We start from the raw sequence: 19,310 nt of genomic DNA, 5'->3' as shown, positions 1-19,310 counted from the left end.
CCTTGCTTCATACTAAATGAGAAAATAAAAACCTTCAATGGAAATTCCCTCATCTTTCCACTACCTATACAAATGGACTGGCATCTGTGCACATCCTCTCCTTTTACTTTATTTTGCAGGAATTACTTACTGCCCATTAAAGGCCCATCTTTACTTATGCTCTGGATTCTCAGCCACAAGGACCTCCATCCATCAGTTACCCTCTCTCTCTGTTGGATCTTTCTCATCAGCATACAATTTACTCTAGTTTTTCTCCTTTCTTTTTAAACTATCCTATCTTGATTCTGTATTATCCTTCAACTATGTCCCATATCTCTGCTCCTTTTTTCAAGCCAAACATCTTCAGGGTTGTTGTCACTTGCTAACTTCATTTGACTTCTAATTCACTCTTTCCAAAAAAAGTTTTTTTGTATGTGTGTCAAAATGATAATATCCAAATAGTTTAGAGTCAAATAATTCAATAAGGAATTTTAAAACAGAGAGCAATTTTCCTTCCCTGGAGGCAACCACTCTTAAGTCTTTTAGCAAATTCTCTTGGTATATATCTCCATATCTTGAAACAATGGGTGTATTGCTATTCTTGGTCTTTATGTTTTAGACAATATCTCTTGTTCTCTCACTATAGAAAATGAGGATTTATCTCTTTCCTCTCCTATTATCATCACACACACACCCACCCACCAACAAACACACACTCATTGTATCCCCTCAAACTCTCCAGCTAGTCATACCGCAATTTTTTTAAGGTTTATATTCATAGTTTACATTATTATGACTAAATATGTGTGATTTAGAGCAGAGCCATGTAGTAAAACTATTATTAGCCTTCCTTTCCAGCATGATATTTTTCCTCTGGAGACAGTTTCTTTTCTTTCTCTTTTTTCTTTTTGTTTTAAGTGGGCTTGTGTGGTTTTCTTTGAAAAATTCTTTGTTTTTTCTCATCTTAAAAAAAAGTACTCTTACATAAAAAAGAAATAGTATAGAAATATGCTTTTTTCTTATCTTGATCTTTTGTTAAGAAATATGCTTTTTTTTAAAAAAAAGAATATTTCATAAGTGGCTCTGGCAAACACTTCTGGTGCCCATCCGCATCCACTTTGCCCTTACTACTGTGTAGCATGCCATTTTGACTTCTATCTGTGAATACACTGCCATCTCTTTGCATGAGGGCTTTCTTTGGGACTAGTGCCCTCTCTATAGATGTGCATTGCAATGCAAAAGTACCAGAGAATGAACACTCCCTGGGAGTAGTCCTTGAATAATGACTGAAGGGAGTTGTATCAATGCCCTAGTTCTCTCCCTCAGGTGAGATACTCTGAAGGACATGCTCTACACTGTTTCTCAGAGTTCCCTGGTGGGATTTAGCTCCAGTTACCCACCATGGCTGCTTGATAGCACACTCTTTATTGACTTGCTTCTTGTTCCTGTATCACTCCACTAATGGTGTTTCCTGGGATCACCTCCCAAATAAATGACTTGTACTCGAATCCTTCTTTCCATGCCTGCTTCTTCAACAACCCAAACTAAAACAATAGTGCTGAGTATTTCCTGTTACATCACATTTTAAGGTACATGATATCTGCTGTCCCAGTTTTAGAGATGCTAACATTAACAAGTGGACGCAGGTGGTGTCAGCCTGATGTGTCCATTATAAAATTCCCTTTCCTACCTGTATTAGTCAGGGTTCTCTAGAGAAACAGAACCAATAGGATAGATAAATAGATAGATAGGAATTGGCTCATGTGATCGTGGATGCTGAGAAGTCCTAAGATCTGCAGTCAGCAAGCTGGAGACCCAGGAGAGCTGATGGTGTATATTCCAGTATGAAAGACAGCAAGTTCGAGACCCAAGAGCCAACATTTCAGTTCAGTTCTGAAGGCAGGAAAAGACCAATGCCTCAGCTCCAGGAAGTAAGGCAGGAGGAGTTCCCTCTTACTTGTGGAAGAGTCACCTTTTTGCTCTACTCAGACCTTCAGCTGATTGGATGAAGACCACCATATTAGGGGGGCAAGCTACTTTACTCAGTCTACTGATTCAAATGTTAATCTCATCCAGAAACACAGACACACCCAGAATAATGTTTAACCAAATATCTGGGCACCCCATGACCCAGTCAAGTTGACACAAAATTAGCCATCACACTACCTTTCACCTAATACTTTTATCAGTCGTTAATGGTTATTGCCTATATCAATTACCCCCTCAGGTGTATTTTTGGCCGTGCCATACAGCGCGGGATCTCATTTCCCAAACCAGGGATCGAACCCGTGCCCTCTGCAGTGGAAACTCCAAGTCCTAACCACTGCACCGCCAGGGAATTCCCTCGTCAGTTGTTTAAAATGGTTATTTTTAAATGCCAACATTCCTTCTGCATTTATTAGCTAAAATTCTGTCAGTCTGAACTTTCCCGTATCAACTATTTGATTACCCTGAAATACAGTTTGTACAGAAAGGGTGCGATAAATGTATCCTTTTTTTAAAAAAAAAAAATTTGTTTATTTATTTGGTTGCATGGGGTCTTGGTTGCGTGGGGTCTTAGTTGCGGCAGGTGGGCTCCTTTGTTGCAGCACGTGGGCTCCTTAGTTGCAGTAGTTGGGTCCTTAGTTGCAGTTTGCAGGCTCCTTAGTTGTGGCATGCGAAATCTTAGTTGCGGCATGCGAACTCTTAGTTGCGGCATGCATGTGGGATCTAGTTCCCTGACCAGGGATCGAACCCAGGCCTCCTGCATTGGGAGTGTGGAGTTTATCCGTTGTGCCACTAGGGAAGTCCCAATGTATCCTTTTTGATGACTTAGTTTTCTAAGTAGTTATCACTAATTTAATCCCAAACTCTGTCACCTACCTAAATTATTTTCAGTATGGTCATTCCCGGCAAATGCTCTATCAATTTCATCATCTTAAACAGGGCTCTCCAAGGGCTTCCTGACTTCTTGGAGAGGCTTCTGAATGATTATCTTCTAGACCTGGTATACTGCTGTCATCCTGGGATCTCCCTTCACTAGAATTCCTTCCAGTTGTTTCCTGTGTCGGAACTCCTATTCTCCGGATGCCATGTTTTTCTCTTTCTATTTAGGTGAAGCGTATCCTCTAATATTTCTTTAAGAGAGGGTGTATGATAATTCTAGATTCTAAATTGGAAATATTTTTCTTTTCCTTTTGCAGAAATACTTTTCTTTTAGAGCTCTGAAACTATTGTTCCATTTGTCTTCTAGCTCTTGGTGTGTTTATTGATAGCTTCGATTCATTTATACTCCTGATTCTTTCTTTGTGAACTCTCCATCTTCTCCTTGGAAGCTTGTAGGATTTCCAGACAATTTCAGAACACTGGGGAACACTGTTTGGAAATTTCATAGTGCTGTGCTTTGTGTGTTTGATTTTTATCTGTTGAGCTGGACATTCAAGGAATGTCTAAAGTCCTTCAGTTACAGGAAATTTTGTTGAATAATTTCCTTGGTTATTTCCTCTGGTGGGTTTTCTCTTTTTGGAACTCTTAATATTTTCATCTTAAATTTCCTAGACTGTTCTTTCTTTTTAAAAATTCTCCTCTATTTCTCATCTTTTGGGGTTTTTGCTCTGCATTCTGAAAGATATCTTCTTCACCTTTTCTTCCACTCCTGCTATCTTGTTTTTAATTTCCAGGAGACCAATTTTGTTTCCTGAATACCTATGGCATTGCCATTTCATTGCTAAATCTTTCAATATGTTTCTCTAAAATTACTCCTTTAAAGATATAATAACAACACTATTATCATGCCAAAAGAATGTCTTTAATATCAAGAGTCTAGGGACTCTCTAAATTTCCTGTATTTAAAAAGATTTTTTTGTTTGAAGCAGTGTTCAAATAAGTTCATGTATTTCAATTGCTTGATAGTTCTCATAAGTTATCTTTTAATCTTTAGTTCTTCTTTATTTTTTCCTGTAATTGAATTATTGAAGAATCAGGTCATTTATGATGTAGTTTTCCACAGTTTGGACTTGACTGATTGCATTTATGGTGATTTTACATCTTCCTCTTTCCTCTGCATTTGCTATAAATTGATAATGAAACCTGAAGACTTGATTAAGATCAGTTTTAACTTTTTGGGGGGCATTAATACTTCATCAGGAAGCAGGAAAGTTCTAATGTTCTTTATTTTCATGATTTAGCAGCCATTGAGGACCATTGTCTTTATCCATTTATTTCATTTAAAGTTGTAAAATGGTGACATTATAAAATCTACCTTTCCTTCCTAATTTATTAGCTATATGTCTACAAAGAAAAACTTCCTCTCATCAGCTTTTTCATTACCTGACTTACAGTTAGTGATGGAAGCCAGGGTAAATGCTTAATTCTTTCCTTTTATTTATAAGTTTTCAAAACAATGAGTTGGTTTATTAGCATCCTCCAAGTGTGACAATTAGTTCTTTTTAAATTGTCATCATTATGAATATTTAGATTTAAACATTTTTGATTTATTTCAATACCTTATAGATATTATCCCTTTAGTGCTCTAATTGTGCAATTTTGACAGGGGAAAGCTTCTTCAGTTTGACTTTTGAGTCCTTTTGACATAATCCTAGTGGTTTTTTTTGATAATTCCTTGTTTTGGATTTGACAGGATGTTTCAGGCTCATTTGCATGAATGATGTCTGAAATAATACATTTGAATTGATAGTATCAAGGTAAACTTATGATATATTTTACCTGAAAAAAGTCTTTCACTGAAAAAGTCCAGAAATATGGACTGACTCAGAAGCACTAAACAGTCTTAGAAGCCCAGATTGTGATATCTAAATACCATTCCCTTCTGAAAACCAGGAATCCTGGGACTCCTTAGAGAAATGGCTGATTCCAAATGTGGTGCTGTGTTTTCATTTGAAGCTTTGGATCCTCTTCTAAGCTCATTCCGTTATTGGCAGAGTTCAGAAATATACTGAAATTAAGTTCTATATACAGACTGCAAATGAAGAATCCCCAAAGAAAAAGCTACAAGGAAACCATTGACAGTTTGAGGTCAAGTAACAAGATTGAAGTTTTAGAAATAACACGCTGACAGCAATGTTAAGAATGGAGTGTGTGTTGGGGCTTCCCTGGTGGCGCAGCGGTTGAGAGTCTGCCTGCCAATGCAGGGGACGCGGGTTCGAGCCCTGGTCTGGGAGGATCCCGCGTGCCGCAGAGCAACTAAGCCCGTGCACCACAACTACAGAAGCCTGCGCGCCTAGAGCCCCTGCTCCGCAACAAGAGAAGCCACTGCAATGAGAAGCCCGCGCTCCTCAACGAAGAGTAGCCCCCGATCGCCACAACTAGAGAAAGCCCATGCACAGCAACGAAGACCCAGTGCAGTCAAAAATAAAAATTAAAAAAAAAAAAAAAAGAATGTATGGCTGTCAGCATAACTGATGGCAACTTGGGCCTGTAGAAGTTCCTCCTGTCCTTCCACTGACCCTACCCAGGACTGTACTCTGCAGTAAATCACTTCTCTGTCGTCGAGGGCTTTGAAGTTAATAGATACTGTTTAATAATCATTAGGACCCAGTGGCCTCTATGCTATCTTAGTCCCCAGACAATGATGAGGACCTTTGCTGACATATTCCCAGTGCCCAGGAGACTAGTTACCCACTCATAGTCCTTGACTTAGGAATGCACTTCCTGTCTCTAAGCACTACTCCAATACCCTAGGTTAGCTATAAAACTGTCCCAATGTTCCCGCAGCAGTGTGGATGCAGCTGTAAACGCTTCTGGATTATAGTCCCCCATGATCTCACCCTGTAAGTTACTGTATAATAAACTGATCCATTGATTACATGGAGTCACCTGCCTCACTTCCTCAGTCTCAAGATACCATCTTAGTTTGGTGGGCATTTTTCATTCCCTCTTGTCCTCCAGCAAAGAGGCAGTAATGTCAGGCCGTAGGGATTGGTGTGTATTTGTAGGGTAGGGCATTGCGTTTTGGAGGAGAAGTACTTCAGACAACTATCTTGGTGCCAGGGACAAGCTATGGAAAGGCCCATAGGGTACTGGGGGTGGAAGGGGAGACAACTCCTAGGGCAGGCTCCCCTCCATCCCCAGCCCATCCTCCTGTGAAGTAGCCACGGAATACTTAGGTGAATTTGAAAATGTCCTCCACACATGGACATTCTACTCTGCGGTAACCAAGGGCCCTCCCTCAGCCTGGATTTCATTCCTCTAAGGATTTCCTGAGAAGCTAATAGAAGCCCCTTTTTGGCTTAGCGGGTGAGAAGAATCCGACAGAAATCTCCTGAAAAGACATCTGCAAGTGGGGAAGGAGGCACCTTGCAGATAACCACTAAAACCAGAGAGATATTAATTACTGATGTCCAGGGATGGGGTATTGACTTTTTTTTTTTTTTGAAACTGTGCGTTGAGCAGAATTTTAAAGCTAAGTGGAACGTGTGGAGAATGAGCTGTTTAGCAAATCTTCCCTCTGCGAAGCTGGAAAATTCCTTTTTAAATGTGGCCAGGGCGAGGAGGGTACAGATATGGAGGTTAGGAAACTGGTGGCCGGGTTTATGGAGGAAAAACCAGAGGGCCGGAAGACCACGTCAATGCCTTCTGCCATCTAGTAAACAGCAGCAGGCAGCCAAACCCGCAAAGAGCTGGGGGCCTGGTAACTTTCCTTGTCCTTCCAGGTCGAGGCCTGAGACGCTTTTCCAGCCTCTGCGCATGCGCAGCGCAAGGCGGCGAGCGGGGGAGGGACTCTGGAAGTTCCACGACTACCTTCTCAGGCCCCGCCCCTTCTTCAGAATCAAGAGGGAGGAGCGTCGTGCGTGCTCGCGTCGGTGCGCGCCCTGAAGCCCCGCTCCCACACCCTGCGTCCGGTTCTTGTCCTTTGCTTCTCCCCACCCCACACACCTCTGCCGCGTACCCATTTCGGAGGCGGGGCCGAGGCGCGGCTCAGTCAGAGCCACGAGCACGAGCGCGTGCCTACGACAGCGCGTGCCAGCCCAGTCGCGAGGAGACCCCGCCTTCCCGTCCCGCCCCCGCCGGCCTCCCATCTTCCGACTACTCTCTGGGCGCTGAGAACGAGGGCACCGGCGCGCTGTGCAGCCATGGAGGTTCCCGGTAGCCTGTGCAAGAAAGTCAAGCTGAGCAATAACGCGCAGAACTGGGTGAGTCGGAGCAGAGGTGCGGAGGAGGCTCTGGGAGGCTCCGGCTGCAGCTTGCCTCCCTTCCGCCTCGTCTGTATCCTCCCTGGAGAATTGGGGGTGGTACCCGAGGCCGCGGCGCCTTTCACCTGGGGCAGTGGGTTGTGCCGGGTGGAGTGGCGCGGCGGGGGCGGGGATCCGATCCAGGGTCCGTGGGAAGAACGCCCCCTTCTTCAGCTCCTCGCCTCAGAGGAGACCTCGAGGACGCTCTTTCGGCAGTGAGCTGGCGGCTGCTGAAACCTGCATCCCCCGAGGGGGAGCTGCCCGCATCCCCTCCAGTGGCCTGAAGGTCTGCGGAGGAGGCAGAGGCAGGCGTCTTTGGTACGTTTCCTGGTTTTTCTTGGCTCTGCCAGTGCAGTGAGCCCAGGTTTGGGTCCATCTCCACGTTTTTCCATTTCTGACTTTCATCGTGAAGGGAGAGTACCCAACAATGTGGCCATTCATGAGCTGAGACTGCCCTGAACTGAGGTTCTTTGTGATTCGCTGTTAAATCGGAATATCTAGCAAATAACATGGAAACAGTAAAGTGTGGGGAAACTAATGGTTTATAACGTTTAGCAAGGACTGCCAGTTTGCTTTGATGGTTAAGCAACCTCAGAAGGTTGCTTACTTCCTTAATTATTCTTGGTAAGAAACAGCCTTAAGCTAAGATTTTGTAAATGCAGAGGGGGTGGGGTGGAGGAGGTGGTGTCCAGCTCTGGAGGCCGGAAAGATATCCGTTTTAAGTTTGGGTGGAAATTTTTATTTCACAGTACAGCAAGATTATGAGGTTTAAATGCAGCCTTGTAAATCGTCATTACCCTTGGCGAGTCAAAGAAAAAAAAGCCATTTCAGACAAATGTTCAAGTCATTAATTTACCACATCTGTTGTTACCAAGTATTCTCACCCGATTCCTTTCCCCTCTTAGTTATTTAACTCTTCCTTAGGTGATAAGGACGGAGAAGAGATAAAAGGTGAATTAGACCATTGGAAAGAGCGCTGGACTAGCGGCCTGGTCTCTGGTTCCACCTTTGCTGTGTAGTAGTTGTGTGATCCTGAGTAAAAACCCTCGACTTCTTTAAACCTCAGCTGACTTAAAGGTATAGTAGTGGTACTTCACTGGAGAGTTTTGAGGAGTAAAGAAGATAATGACTTGGAGAGTGCAGTGATAACACTGCTATGAAACTATTGCCACTGCTCCTGTTACTTTGAGGTATTTGCTGGTTAGGGAAATACGGTTGGCTGAATTAGGGTGTTTACATGTCATTTCGGCTACACTGTCTGTAACTCATTTAGTGTTCCATTTGCCAAATAAGTGCGTGTGCTTTGTAGAGGCATGTGCTACTCACGGGGAAGGTGAGAAATGAGGGACTCTGTGCTTGCCTTCCAGTTGCTCAGGGCCTGGTTGGGGTTGTGATTGGCATTTGCCGGGTGATGAATATATCATTATAGACCCCAGTGAGTGGGGTAAGACAGCTGTTTTATCACAGTTTAGAGGGGAGATTAGTTTAGTCTGGGCGTGATGGAGGAGAAGTGTGCTCAGATTTTTGAGGCAGAGGGGAACTGTATGAATAAGGTCTAATAATAATAATAATTTATATTATGTATAATAATATATAATATTATTATTATACATAATATAAATAATAGTAATAATGACCATTATTTACTCCAGGAACAATGAAGAGACCTGTTTAACCACTCTGGAGGGTTTTTGTTGACTGGAGGTAAGATTGAATGAGCAGCATGGGGCTAGGTTGTATAGTTGTTAATGTTTGGCTGCTGAGTTGAGACTAGATTCTGTGAGAGATTTTGGACGAGGCTAGAATTTTTAGTTTTCAGGGCCTTGTAAATCCTTCTTTGCCCCAGTAGGGAACACCCATCATCTTTTCCTCTCACATACATCAGCTGATAGGGACACGTGTCAGGACACGTGAATCCAGACACATTTAAAGTTCCCATCACATGATGAAATTGGTATTCCAGGAAGACTGGTCTGCTAAAGAAATTAGACACTGTTAGAGCCCAGATGTAGAAGTCCTGGGGAACAAACAGGGTTTTAGTAAGGTTTAAATGAATTAATAAACTTGAAGAATGCCTGGTACATGAGCACCGGTTAAGGTCTTTGTCTTGTTACTGCTATTAATTCATACAGTTGTGAGGGTGCAGAGTACTGGGCTAAGGTGGTAGTGGAAAAGCAGAATAGATGCGTTAAGAGCATTCAAGGAAGAGTAAGAAGGACCTGACGAGTTAGGGAATGAAAGAGGGAGACGTATTAAAAGAGGATCCTGAGGTTTTAATCCTGGGAAATGAGGAGAAAAGTCACGGCATGCAGGGAATTTGGGAAGTAGGTTGAGGGCTGGAGTGATGGTGATAATAGTTAAACACTGAAGGAGTGTTTACTATGTGCTGGAGACAGTTTGAAATTTTTTACCTAAATTAACTTATTGAATTTCTGTACCATTTTTGAGGTGGGTATCATGAGAGACAGTGGTTTAAAGCAAGGACCCTGGAACTGACTGCTTGGACTCAAACCTGGGCTTCACTATTTACTAACTGTGTAACCTTTGGCTAGTCACTTAATTTCTCTGTGCCTCAGTTTGCTCATCTATAAAATGGGAGTGATGGCCTCACAGGGATATTGTGAAGATTAAAGGAGTTAATATATGAAGAATGCTTAGAACAGTGTCTGGCATATTGTAAGTGTTGTGTGTGTGTTAGCTCTTACAGTCTGAGTATTATGTGTGTTAGCTGTTATTGTTAGTTATCCTCTTTATTCCAATTAGTATCTCCATTTTATTGATGAAGAAGCTGAGGCACAGAGATGTCATAGAGCTTGTAAAAGGTGGACCCAGAATTAAGCATGCTGCATGTAAGGGACAGATGGCCTTAGTAGAGATAGTCTGTAGAACAAGGCTATCCAATAGAAATATAACGTGAGCCACATAATGTAATTTAAATTTTTCTAGAGGTCATAGTAAAAAAAAAAAAAGTGAAAAGGAGCAGGTTGAAATAAATTTTAATATTTATTTAACCCAGTATAGCTAAAGTACTGTCATCTCAATATAAAAATGAGTTCAATACTATCATAATCAACATAAAATTATTAAAAAATATACATAAGTATATACTTTACACTTAGCACACATCTCACTGTAGACTAACCACATTTTATTTATTTATTTATTTTTAATTAACATCTTTATTGGAGTATAATTGCTTTACAGCGTTGTGTTTCTGCTGTATAACAGAGTGAATCAGCTGTATGTATACATATATCCCCATGTCCCCTCCCTCTTGCGTCTCCCTCCCACCCTCCCTATCCCACCCCTCTAGGTGGTCACAAAGCACCGAGCTGATCTCCTTGTGCTATGCAGCTGCTTCCCACTAGCTATCTATTTTACATTTACTAACCACATTTTAAAAACTCAGTCGGGACCTGTGGACAGCACATCTCTAGGGATTGAGTTAGGTTAAGGTCGAAAATAAAGATTTGATGGTTAAATTCGAGTTAGAGAATATACTAGAGAGAAGGGAGGTGTCTCCATGTACATACAAGAATGGTAAAGAAAATCAAGGATGAACATGCCCCTTTAGCCTCCTCTTATCTCAGTCTGACGAAGCATCAGGTGTAATGAGTATCATTTAGCATCTGATTGAACCTTTCTGTTTTGGGACCGGTTTTCATCTGCCTTCCATAAAACATTTCAAACTGTGTTAGCTGGCCCTCAGTTCAGACCCAGGTGTCACTCACTTATTTTATATACTCATGTTGGGCCAAATCCGTTGCTTGGACCCGCTTTACAGTGGAGCTGGACCCGACTACCCACAGAGTAGTCTGAGATCTAGCATTGCCGTTCGGAAGCACATACAATCTCATTCTGGTTTGCCGTTCCATTCCCCTCGCTCCTCAACGCCCCAAATTCCCATAGCTCCATATCTCCAGCACCAACTCTCCTTCTATACCTTACATCCTCAGGGTTTTACACAAGCCTTTCCTTCTGCCCTGATGCCTGTTGACCTTTATCACTTGCGGAAGTCTTCAGAGCCTCCGGCTCCTGTACCGAAACTGTGGCCTCCTGTGTCCACACACTGTTGCACATAGGCTGAATTCTTTGTGCACCTCTGTGTTATTGTTGCGCTCTGCTATTATCGTGTATCTTGTAATCATATTTCGTTATAGAGGTTTTGCGTCTACATGGAGCTTCTCCTCATATAACAGGATGGGGATAAGGGTTAGGGTGCTGAGTAAGCTTGGGTACTTACGTTATTAAAAGTCTTAGATAACTTACTAGTACCTTAGCACAGCTTAAGTAAGAGAATAAGCTCCATATGTGGTAGAATTAAAATTATAGTTTTGTCACTTACTACCTGTGTGATCTTGGGCATGTTGCCTAACTCCTCTGTGCCTCACTGTCTTCAAATGTAATAATGTGGATAATGAAACATAGCTTGTAGTGGAGCTAATAGGGCATATCTCATAGGGTTATAATGAGGTTTCAGTTATTTAATACATTTAAAGCACTCTAGTGCTGGCACATGAGCACTATTTAAGGTGTTCTTATTTATTAATTCATCAAATATTTACCACCTGCTTTGTGTGTGTGCCTGTGTTCCAGGTGCTGGGGGTGCGGTGGTAAAAAGACAGCAAAGGGTCCTGCTCTCACGGATATTACATTCTACCTGGGAGAGGGTTAATTGAAAAGCAAATACACGAATGAGATATTTTTCCCTTTTATCAGTTCTACTTTTTCTGAACAGTTTGTCCCTCATACTGTTCGATGCCTTTCATAGAAGGCCAGCAGCCCGTTCTGGATTTGGGGGAAGACTGAGGTGGTAAAAAAATGAAGCAAGCATGCAGAAATGGAACACACAGCATTTGGAAAGCCATATAGTCCTCCTTCAGAGCATTGGCCTGGCTGTGTGCAGGGGCAGGTACTGAGTTTCCTTCCCTGGAAGCTAGGGAGATACTGCTGGAAAAGTTGCCTAAAGGAGAAGGAGAACTGGACTTCTACCAAGAATGTACTCCGTGTTGACTGACAACAAGAACGGGAAGAATGACAGCAGGGTCTAGATCCGCATTGTCCAATCTGGTAGCCAGTAGCCACCTGTGGCAACTTAAATTTAGTTAAAATAAGATGAAACATTCCGTGTTTCAGGTGCTACATTTCCATAGGAAACTCGTGGCCGCTGTATTGGGCTGTGCAGTATAGAACATTTTCATCACCTCAGAAAGTTATACTGGACAGGTCTAGATAGTAACTTTGGGATGGCTGCCGACATTTTTTCCTACTTATGTATTTTGTACTTGTGTATTCGTTCTTACTTTCTTCCCCGGGGAAGGAAATTTCGAGAGATGGTGGCAACTTTGGAATCATGGTTCTGGGCAATTCTGTAGTCTTGGCTCCGGCAGGGTACCCAGCTGTCAGTTAGCCTTCCCTTAGCATAGTGGCTTCTCTAAAGTTGAAATATGAAATAAGCTTCCCCAACTTGGCTCTATTACATTGACCTTTGGGGAGTAGTTTTCTTCTCCAGTGATTTTCAACCAGGTAAAAATTTACTGCCCCCAGGGGGGTGTTTGGAAAATATCTGGAGACATTTTTGGTTGTTATATTTGTGTGTGTGTGTGTGTGTGTGTGTGTAGGGGGGGTTGCTTCTGACATCTGCTGGGTAGAGGCCAGGGATGCTGCTACAAATCCTGCATTGCACAGGACAGTCCCCACAGCAAAGCATTATCGTTAATGCCGAGGCCCAAAAGACATTAATGCTGAGGTTGAGAAACCCTCTTCTATTCTTTGCTTTGAGTAAGAAAAAGGGGAAATAAATGAGGTAACTCTGAAATGCAAAACTAGTAATTTAAAATAAAATCCGATACTAGCATTTTCTCCTCCACCAGCTAGGATGTTACCATCTTTTGCTCTGAGATGGATCAATTACCCATAGCATACCAACAACAAAACAGTCAAATCCAACCCTGAATTATTTTGAAAGCGAATTACTAAGTAATTGGTTCAAATGAAGAGACTGGTTTTTGTTTTTGTTTTTTTGCTTGTTTTTTTTTTTTTGGTATTTACCTAAGTGGTAATTATTTCTGTGAAATATCCTTTCCTAAGGACACAGTTCTCTACCAAGTAAGTTTTAACTGAGTAAACAGTGGAAATATTGGACAGTACATATAGAAATCCAGTTAGATGACTGCAGCCATTGTTCTTATTCTTCTCTGTAGTTTCTTTGATGGTTGCATCCCTTCCCTCTGTCTTTATCTCTCATATGTTTAAGTGTTCAGTTCATTGTGTTTTTAGTATATTTCCAGTTTTATAACCATCACCAATATCTACTTTTAACATTTTCATCACCCCAAAAAGAAACCCTGTACCCATTAGCAATCATTCCCTATCCTTCCCCTTTCCCCCTCTCTAGCACCTGCCAACCAATAATCTACTTTTTGTCTCTGGGTTTCCCTATTCTAGACTTTCCTATAAATGTAATGATATAATATATGGCCTTTAGTGTCTAATTTCTTTAACTTAGAATAATATTTTCAGGGTTTAACTTAGAATAATATTTTCAGGGTTCATCCATGTTGTAGCATGTATCAATACTTCATTCCTTTATATGGTTGAATAATGTTATGTTTTATGGATGTATCACATTTTGCTTACCCTTTCATTAGTTGATGAACATTTGAGTTGTTTCTCCTCTTCAGTTGCTATGAATAATGCTGCTGTGAACATTCATGCACAGTAAGTCTCCTACATATGAACAAGTTCCGTTCCGAGAGCGCATTTATAAGTCCAATTTGTTCGTAAGTCCAACAGAGTTAGCCTAGGTACTCAACTAACACAGTCGGCTATATGGTACTGTACTGTAATAGGTTTATAATACTTTTCACAAAAATAATACATAAAAAACAAACACAAAAAGTAAAACATTTTTAATCTTACAGTACAGTACCTTGAAAAGTACAGTACAGTCCTGGCTACATCACTGCTGCTTTTATGCTTGCTTCTGGACATCCTGGGCTTGAAATAAAGATACTGTACTACTGTACTCTATACAGTATTGTACAGTAAAGTACACAAAAGCACAGCCACTTGTAGAGGACGCATCCCCATCATGTATGTAGGGAAAGCCCCGCTGTCACCATAGTGGGAGGCAGGGGCCTGTCACAGTGTAAAGGTGTCTTTCTCTCTTTATCGTTTGTCTCCTTCCCTGAAATGTTTTTGATCCGTTTTACTCCCCGTATCTAGGAGGGCTCCATCAACAAATGATGAATGAGCAGGTAGTCTCAGGCTCATTTCTGACTTCTAGGAATCTCTTATGGCTGGACTTCCCAACTGGAGGTCATCCAGGGCCCCTTCCATTAAAAGTATTGACAGTTTAAAATATCCATTAAGTAAATATTTAAGTGTTCTTTAATCTTTAAAACAGAATAGTTGGAGAGCCATAATGTATATGCGGAGTGTATGCATGATAGTCGGTGATCAAATAGGCATGCCAGTATCTTAGCTCTGATTCAGGAGATCTGGGGTGGGGCCTGAGATTCACTTTCTGAGAAGCAGGCAGGTCATTGCAGGTGCTGCTGTGCCCCATGCTTCGTAGCAGCAAGGTTTTAAGTGTAGCCTTTTCAAGTTGTTTTCTTAACCTCCAGGAACGTATGAGCCTCACTCTTGCTGTTTGTCTTTGGCTTGTTAACGTGAACGTTCGAAAGATTAATTTCAGTTATCAATAACTGTGAACTACAGCTTTCTTCTCATTGTATTCTTTTCAGTTTTATCCTCATGGTACTCTACCGTCTCTCCAGTTTACTCACAGTATGTCTTGGGATATAAAAGACACATCCGTGTTACCATTTCAGGTATTCTCTTTGGAAGAATATACTGTTTGGCAGTCAGTTTAAGATGGGTGGTAGGGTGAGTGATAGATGTTGAAGTCCAGAATTACGCTTGATATTTGGTATATTTTCTGTGCCTTTACAAATTTCACTTAAAAATGCAGAGTTCTGCATAAAATCATCATAAACTCACAAACCATGAAATTCTCCTAAATAGCATCATAGGAGAAGTTAATTTGTCCCATAGGGAAGTGGATAAAATAACAAAACAGCCCATGTGGAAATTAAGGTGGGTCAAAAAGGGTCACAGGGCCACTCGTGTGGGTGTTGAGGACAGGAGTTTGTAGAGTGTGTGGGAAATGTACACCACACATATGAGAGGCCACCTGACGTTAGCCTAGTAACAGGACTGGTAGTCATTTAGTCCCAATCGTAGAAAGAGAAGGAATTCTTTTGAATTGTCCCAGTTCTGCTATTCTTAAGACTTCTGAATGTCAATCATCATTTCATTTGCAAGTTATACAGAGAACACAAATCACGCTTTAAAATAAATGCCTTATATCTAACTTTTACTGAACACTGACTAGACACAAGAAAAGAGGTTGGGTGTTGTGAAAAACACAAAGAACTATAACTCATAGTGCTTGGCCTATTCTCCCAAGGAAGTAAAAATTATATACAAAAAGACATCGTATAAAACGGTCCATAAATAACAGACGAATCCTATGGGCAGTAAATGTTACAGGGACTGCCTTGGGTGTATGTACAACAAGCCAAATATTACTATAAACCACCCAGACTCTTGGAAAAGAATAAGCCTGATTTCATTGTTCTGTGAATAGAAACTAGGGCATTGAAGACTCTGAGAACAGGAATGGAGAGTTGGAAGGAAATAACTCACTGATGCACCCACTAATGTCATGTTTTCCTGGCGGGATTATAGGAAGGCTTTGGCTAGAGCGGGTGGAAAAGGAAAAGAGAGGGGAAGGGGAACTAGAAGATTACATATGGAAGTGACCTTTAGATTTTTAGTAAAATTCAGGCATACACCCACCACCTTGCAATTCTAATAGTTTTAAAAAGTGCTCTTTGATTTATTCTGAAAAACCGGGAGGTAGGAGATTGTGGCAAATCTTATTTTAAGTTTGTGTTTTAATATGGAAAATATCAAACATACATTAACAGTAAGCCTCCTTGTACCCAGACTGCCATATTTACTGCCAGAACTTTTTTAAATGGAGGAGGCAAGAAGCCCGGAGGGAGCATACTTTTCTAGTGATTAAAACAATCTCTTATCCTATATTTTCTCTCAACCACAGCCTCAGCGTTTTGTAGCTTCTCAGTTTTTATACATTCTACTCAATTTAAAAAGAAAAGCAGAAGATAATTTTATGGTGCCAAAATGAATTAAAACTCATTAAATACATGTTTCTTCTTGCCCCAAAGCAAAGTAACTTGGAAAAAAATCCCGAAACAAAACGACGAAGTCAAACAGGTTCTGCAAGTGTAGGCAGCTAATGTGTATAGCACCCTCCTTGTGCCCCTATCCCAGTCCTGTCCCCTTCCAGCAGACCCAGCTCCTGTCTCCTCTCCTCCCAGGCTGACCTGCCTGGGAGCTAAAACTGGATACCGCAGGAAAGAGGGGCCGCTGCTTCCCGGGAGACGCAGATGTCTGGGTCAGACACCCCGGGTTTTGTTTAAAATCCTGGAAATGCAGAGCTGGAAAGTTATGTTTGCTTCATCAGTTTAATCGAAATGAAATGGTTTGGGAGACCCATAGTAGAATTCTTCGTGATTATTGGAACTATTGATACATCTGCTAATGAGATGGTTAGTGGGGGAGGGGTGCAGCTTTTGTGGTGGGCCTATTAAAAGAATGGTCAAATTGTCCCTTTGGCTCCTGAGGACACCCCCAGGGCAGTGAGTGAGAGTAAGATGCAGATGGGCAGAGATGCTTTCTCCTGTACACTAGGGGGATTGTGCAGGGAGAGGGGGAAAGAGATCCTGAACCTCAGGCACCTTCTCAGGCCAACCAGTTTTAGAAAAGAACACATCTGGAAGTTGAAGATCTGGATGGAAATGGTCCCTTGACAAAGTCCATGTTCGTGTACCTATGAGGGTGTTTGTTCCCCATTTTGAAGACCTCTGGGTCAAGGGTGAATCAGTCTGACTCTTCCATGCCTCAACCTGAGCCACTCACGTGGCTGCAGAAAACATGGTCATGGCCACTGCTCTTGCTTTAGATGTGTGACCGTTGCCTCCAGACGGCTTGTTTGGACTGCCCAGCAATCATTCTGGATTTCCCCAGTTACTTTTTCACTTTTCTTCGCACTTGCTGTTCCCTGTCTGGAAGGTGCTTCCCTCAGAGGTCATCAGAGATCTTAAATAGCCTCTTTTTGCTGAAGCCTTCCCTGGCCACCCTGTCTAAATATCACACTTCCTATGATATTTCTTCACTTTTTTTGCTTTATTTACTTTTTCCCCCTCTTTGATACTTACTTCTAACTTACATAATTTCCTTATTTATCTTGGTGTTTTCTTTAATCGCCTCTATTTTTCCTCTTAGTCCAGTGGTTCTCAAACTTGAACTGGCATCCGAGTCACTTGGAGGCTTTAAAATGCAGATTGTCAGGCCCCACCCCAGAGTTTCTGACTTAGTCTGCTTGGGGCAGGTCCTGATAATTTGCATTTCTAGCAGTTTCCAGGAGATGCCAAAGCTGCTGGTTAGGGACCACGCTTTGAGAGCTGCTGCCCTGGGAGGGAAGACTAGAGAGGCCCCAGGAGGACAGTGATTTTATTGGTATTGTGAACTTCTGTTTCATCAGCACCTAGAAGAATGTCAAGCATGTAGTGTGCATTCAGTAGATATCTTTGAGTGAATGATGAATAAAACTGTCTTAAAAAAAATAAGAGCTATACGCAGTATCAAATACAAACACCCTATTAAAAGAATGCTGTCACTTACCTATTTTATAAAGGCATAACTTGTTGAAAAGAATCTAAATTATGTTTTTGCTCCATAGGAGGAGAAAATAGAGGCTATGTAATTCATTTTTTTAATTTTAGAAAACAACTTTATTGAGATAATTTGCCTACCGTTCAATTTACCCGCTTAAAATGTACAATTTGGTAGTTTTTATTATATTTACACAGTTGTGCAACCATCACCACAGTCAATTTTAGAGCATTTTAATTACCCCAGAAAAGAACCCCATATCCATTAGAAGTCACTCCACATTCCTCTCCCAACATCCCAGCCTGAGGTAACCACTAATCTGCTTTCTATCTCTTTAGATTTCCCTATTCTGGATGGTTCATATAAATGGAATTATGCAATATGTGGTCTTTGTGACTGGCATCTTTCATTTAGCATAATGTTTTTGAGGTTTGTCCGTATTGTAGGTTGTATTAGTACTTCATTCCTTTTTATGACCAAATAATATTCCACTGTATGTATATACCATACAATTAAACAATTTTGTTTATCTAATTATTAATTGATGGACAAATAGGTTGTTTTCACCTTTTGGCCTTTATGAATCATGCTGCTAGAACATATGTGTACAAGTTTTGTGTGGACATGTTTTCATTTCTTGTGAGCATAAATCTAGGAGTGGGAATCATTTGGACATATGATAATTATATTTAATGTTTTGTAGAACTTCTATTTTCCAAAGTGACTGTACATTCCCATCAGCAAACGTATGAGGATTCTAATTTCTCCATATCCTCACTAGTGCTTGTTATTTCCTGTGTTTTTGATTATAGCCATCGAGTTGGTGTACAGTGGTATCTCGTGGTTTTGATTTGCATTTCTTTGATGGCTAATGATGTCGAGCATCTTTTAATGTGCTTATTCACCATTTGTATTTTTTTCTTTGGAGAAACGTCTATTAAGATCCTTTGAGAACTATGTAATTTTATGCCCTTTTTGTTTAAGGAGAAGAAAATTTGAGAGAACAACAATTACATTCCATTTTTTTCATCATGCATTTCATGATACCTGCAGACATCCCTTCCACACTTCATTCAGGAATCTGCTCAGATGCCACCTTCTCAGAGGTTTTTCCTGATCATCCTGTCTAAAAAGGCACTCATCCTCTGTCTCTCTTTCCATTCTTACCCTGTTTTATTTTCAGAGTGCGCTTGTCACTCTCTGATTTAATAATTAAGTGTTACTGGTCTGTCTCCTGCCAGTGGAATGAGCTCAATGAGAGTAGGGACCCTGTTTTGTTCACTTGGTGTACTAGTAGGGCCTCAGGAAACAATGGTTGAACGAATGAATGAGTGAGAAGACTGGGCTCTGGAGTCTGCCACTTACTAGTTAGGGGAACTGGGGCAAGTTATTTAA

The 19,310-nt window shown here is 41.3% G+C and overlaps 1 protein-coding gene across 4 annotated transcripts in view; it reads left to right on the top strand.

Moving 5' to 3' along the window:
- The first annotated feature begins 6,760 nt into the window (after positions 1–6,760).
- The window catches only part of PAPSS1 (3'-phosphoadenosine 5'-phosphosulfate synthase 1), a 103,084-nt gene continuing 90,534 nt past the window's right edge, over positions 6,761–19,310 (top strand). The window contains exons 1-2 of one of the 4 annotated variants that reach the window (XM_082389090.1): positions 6,761–7,109; positions 14,897–14,983. In XM_082389090.1, the coding sequence (XP_082245216.1) occupies positions 7,050–7,109; positions 14,897–14,983 (147 nt within the window). In that variant the 5' untranslated portion in view covers positions 6,761–7,049. Of the gene's footprint in view, positions 7,110–7,299; positions 7,467–8,073; positions 8,226–14,896; positions 14,984–19,310 lie in introns of those variants that run through there. The other 3 variants (XM_082389091.1, XM_082389088.1, XM_082389089.1) reach the window with 3 other exon arrangements.

This window comes from Balaenoptera borealis (genome assembly GCF_965194805.1).
Source record: "Balaenoptera borealis genome assembly, chromosome: 4".
NCBI lineage: Eukaryota > Metazoa > Chordata > Mammalia > Artiodactyla > Balaenopteridae > Balaenoptera > Balaenoptera borealis.
The sequence above is the reverse complement of the archived record's forward strand: the minus strand, read 5'-3'. Positions and strand labels throughout refer to the sequence as shown.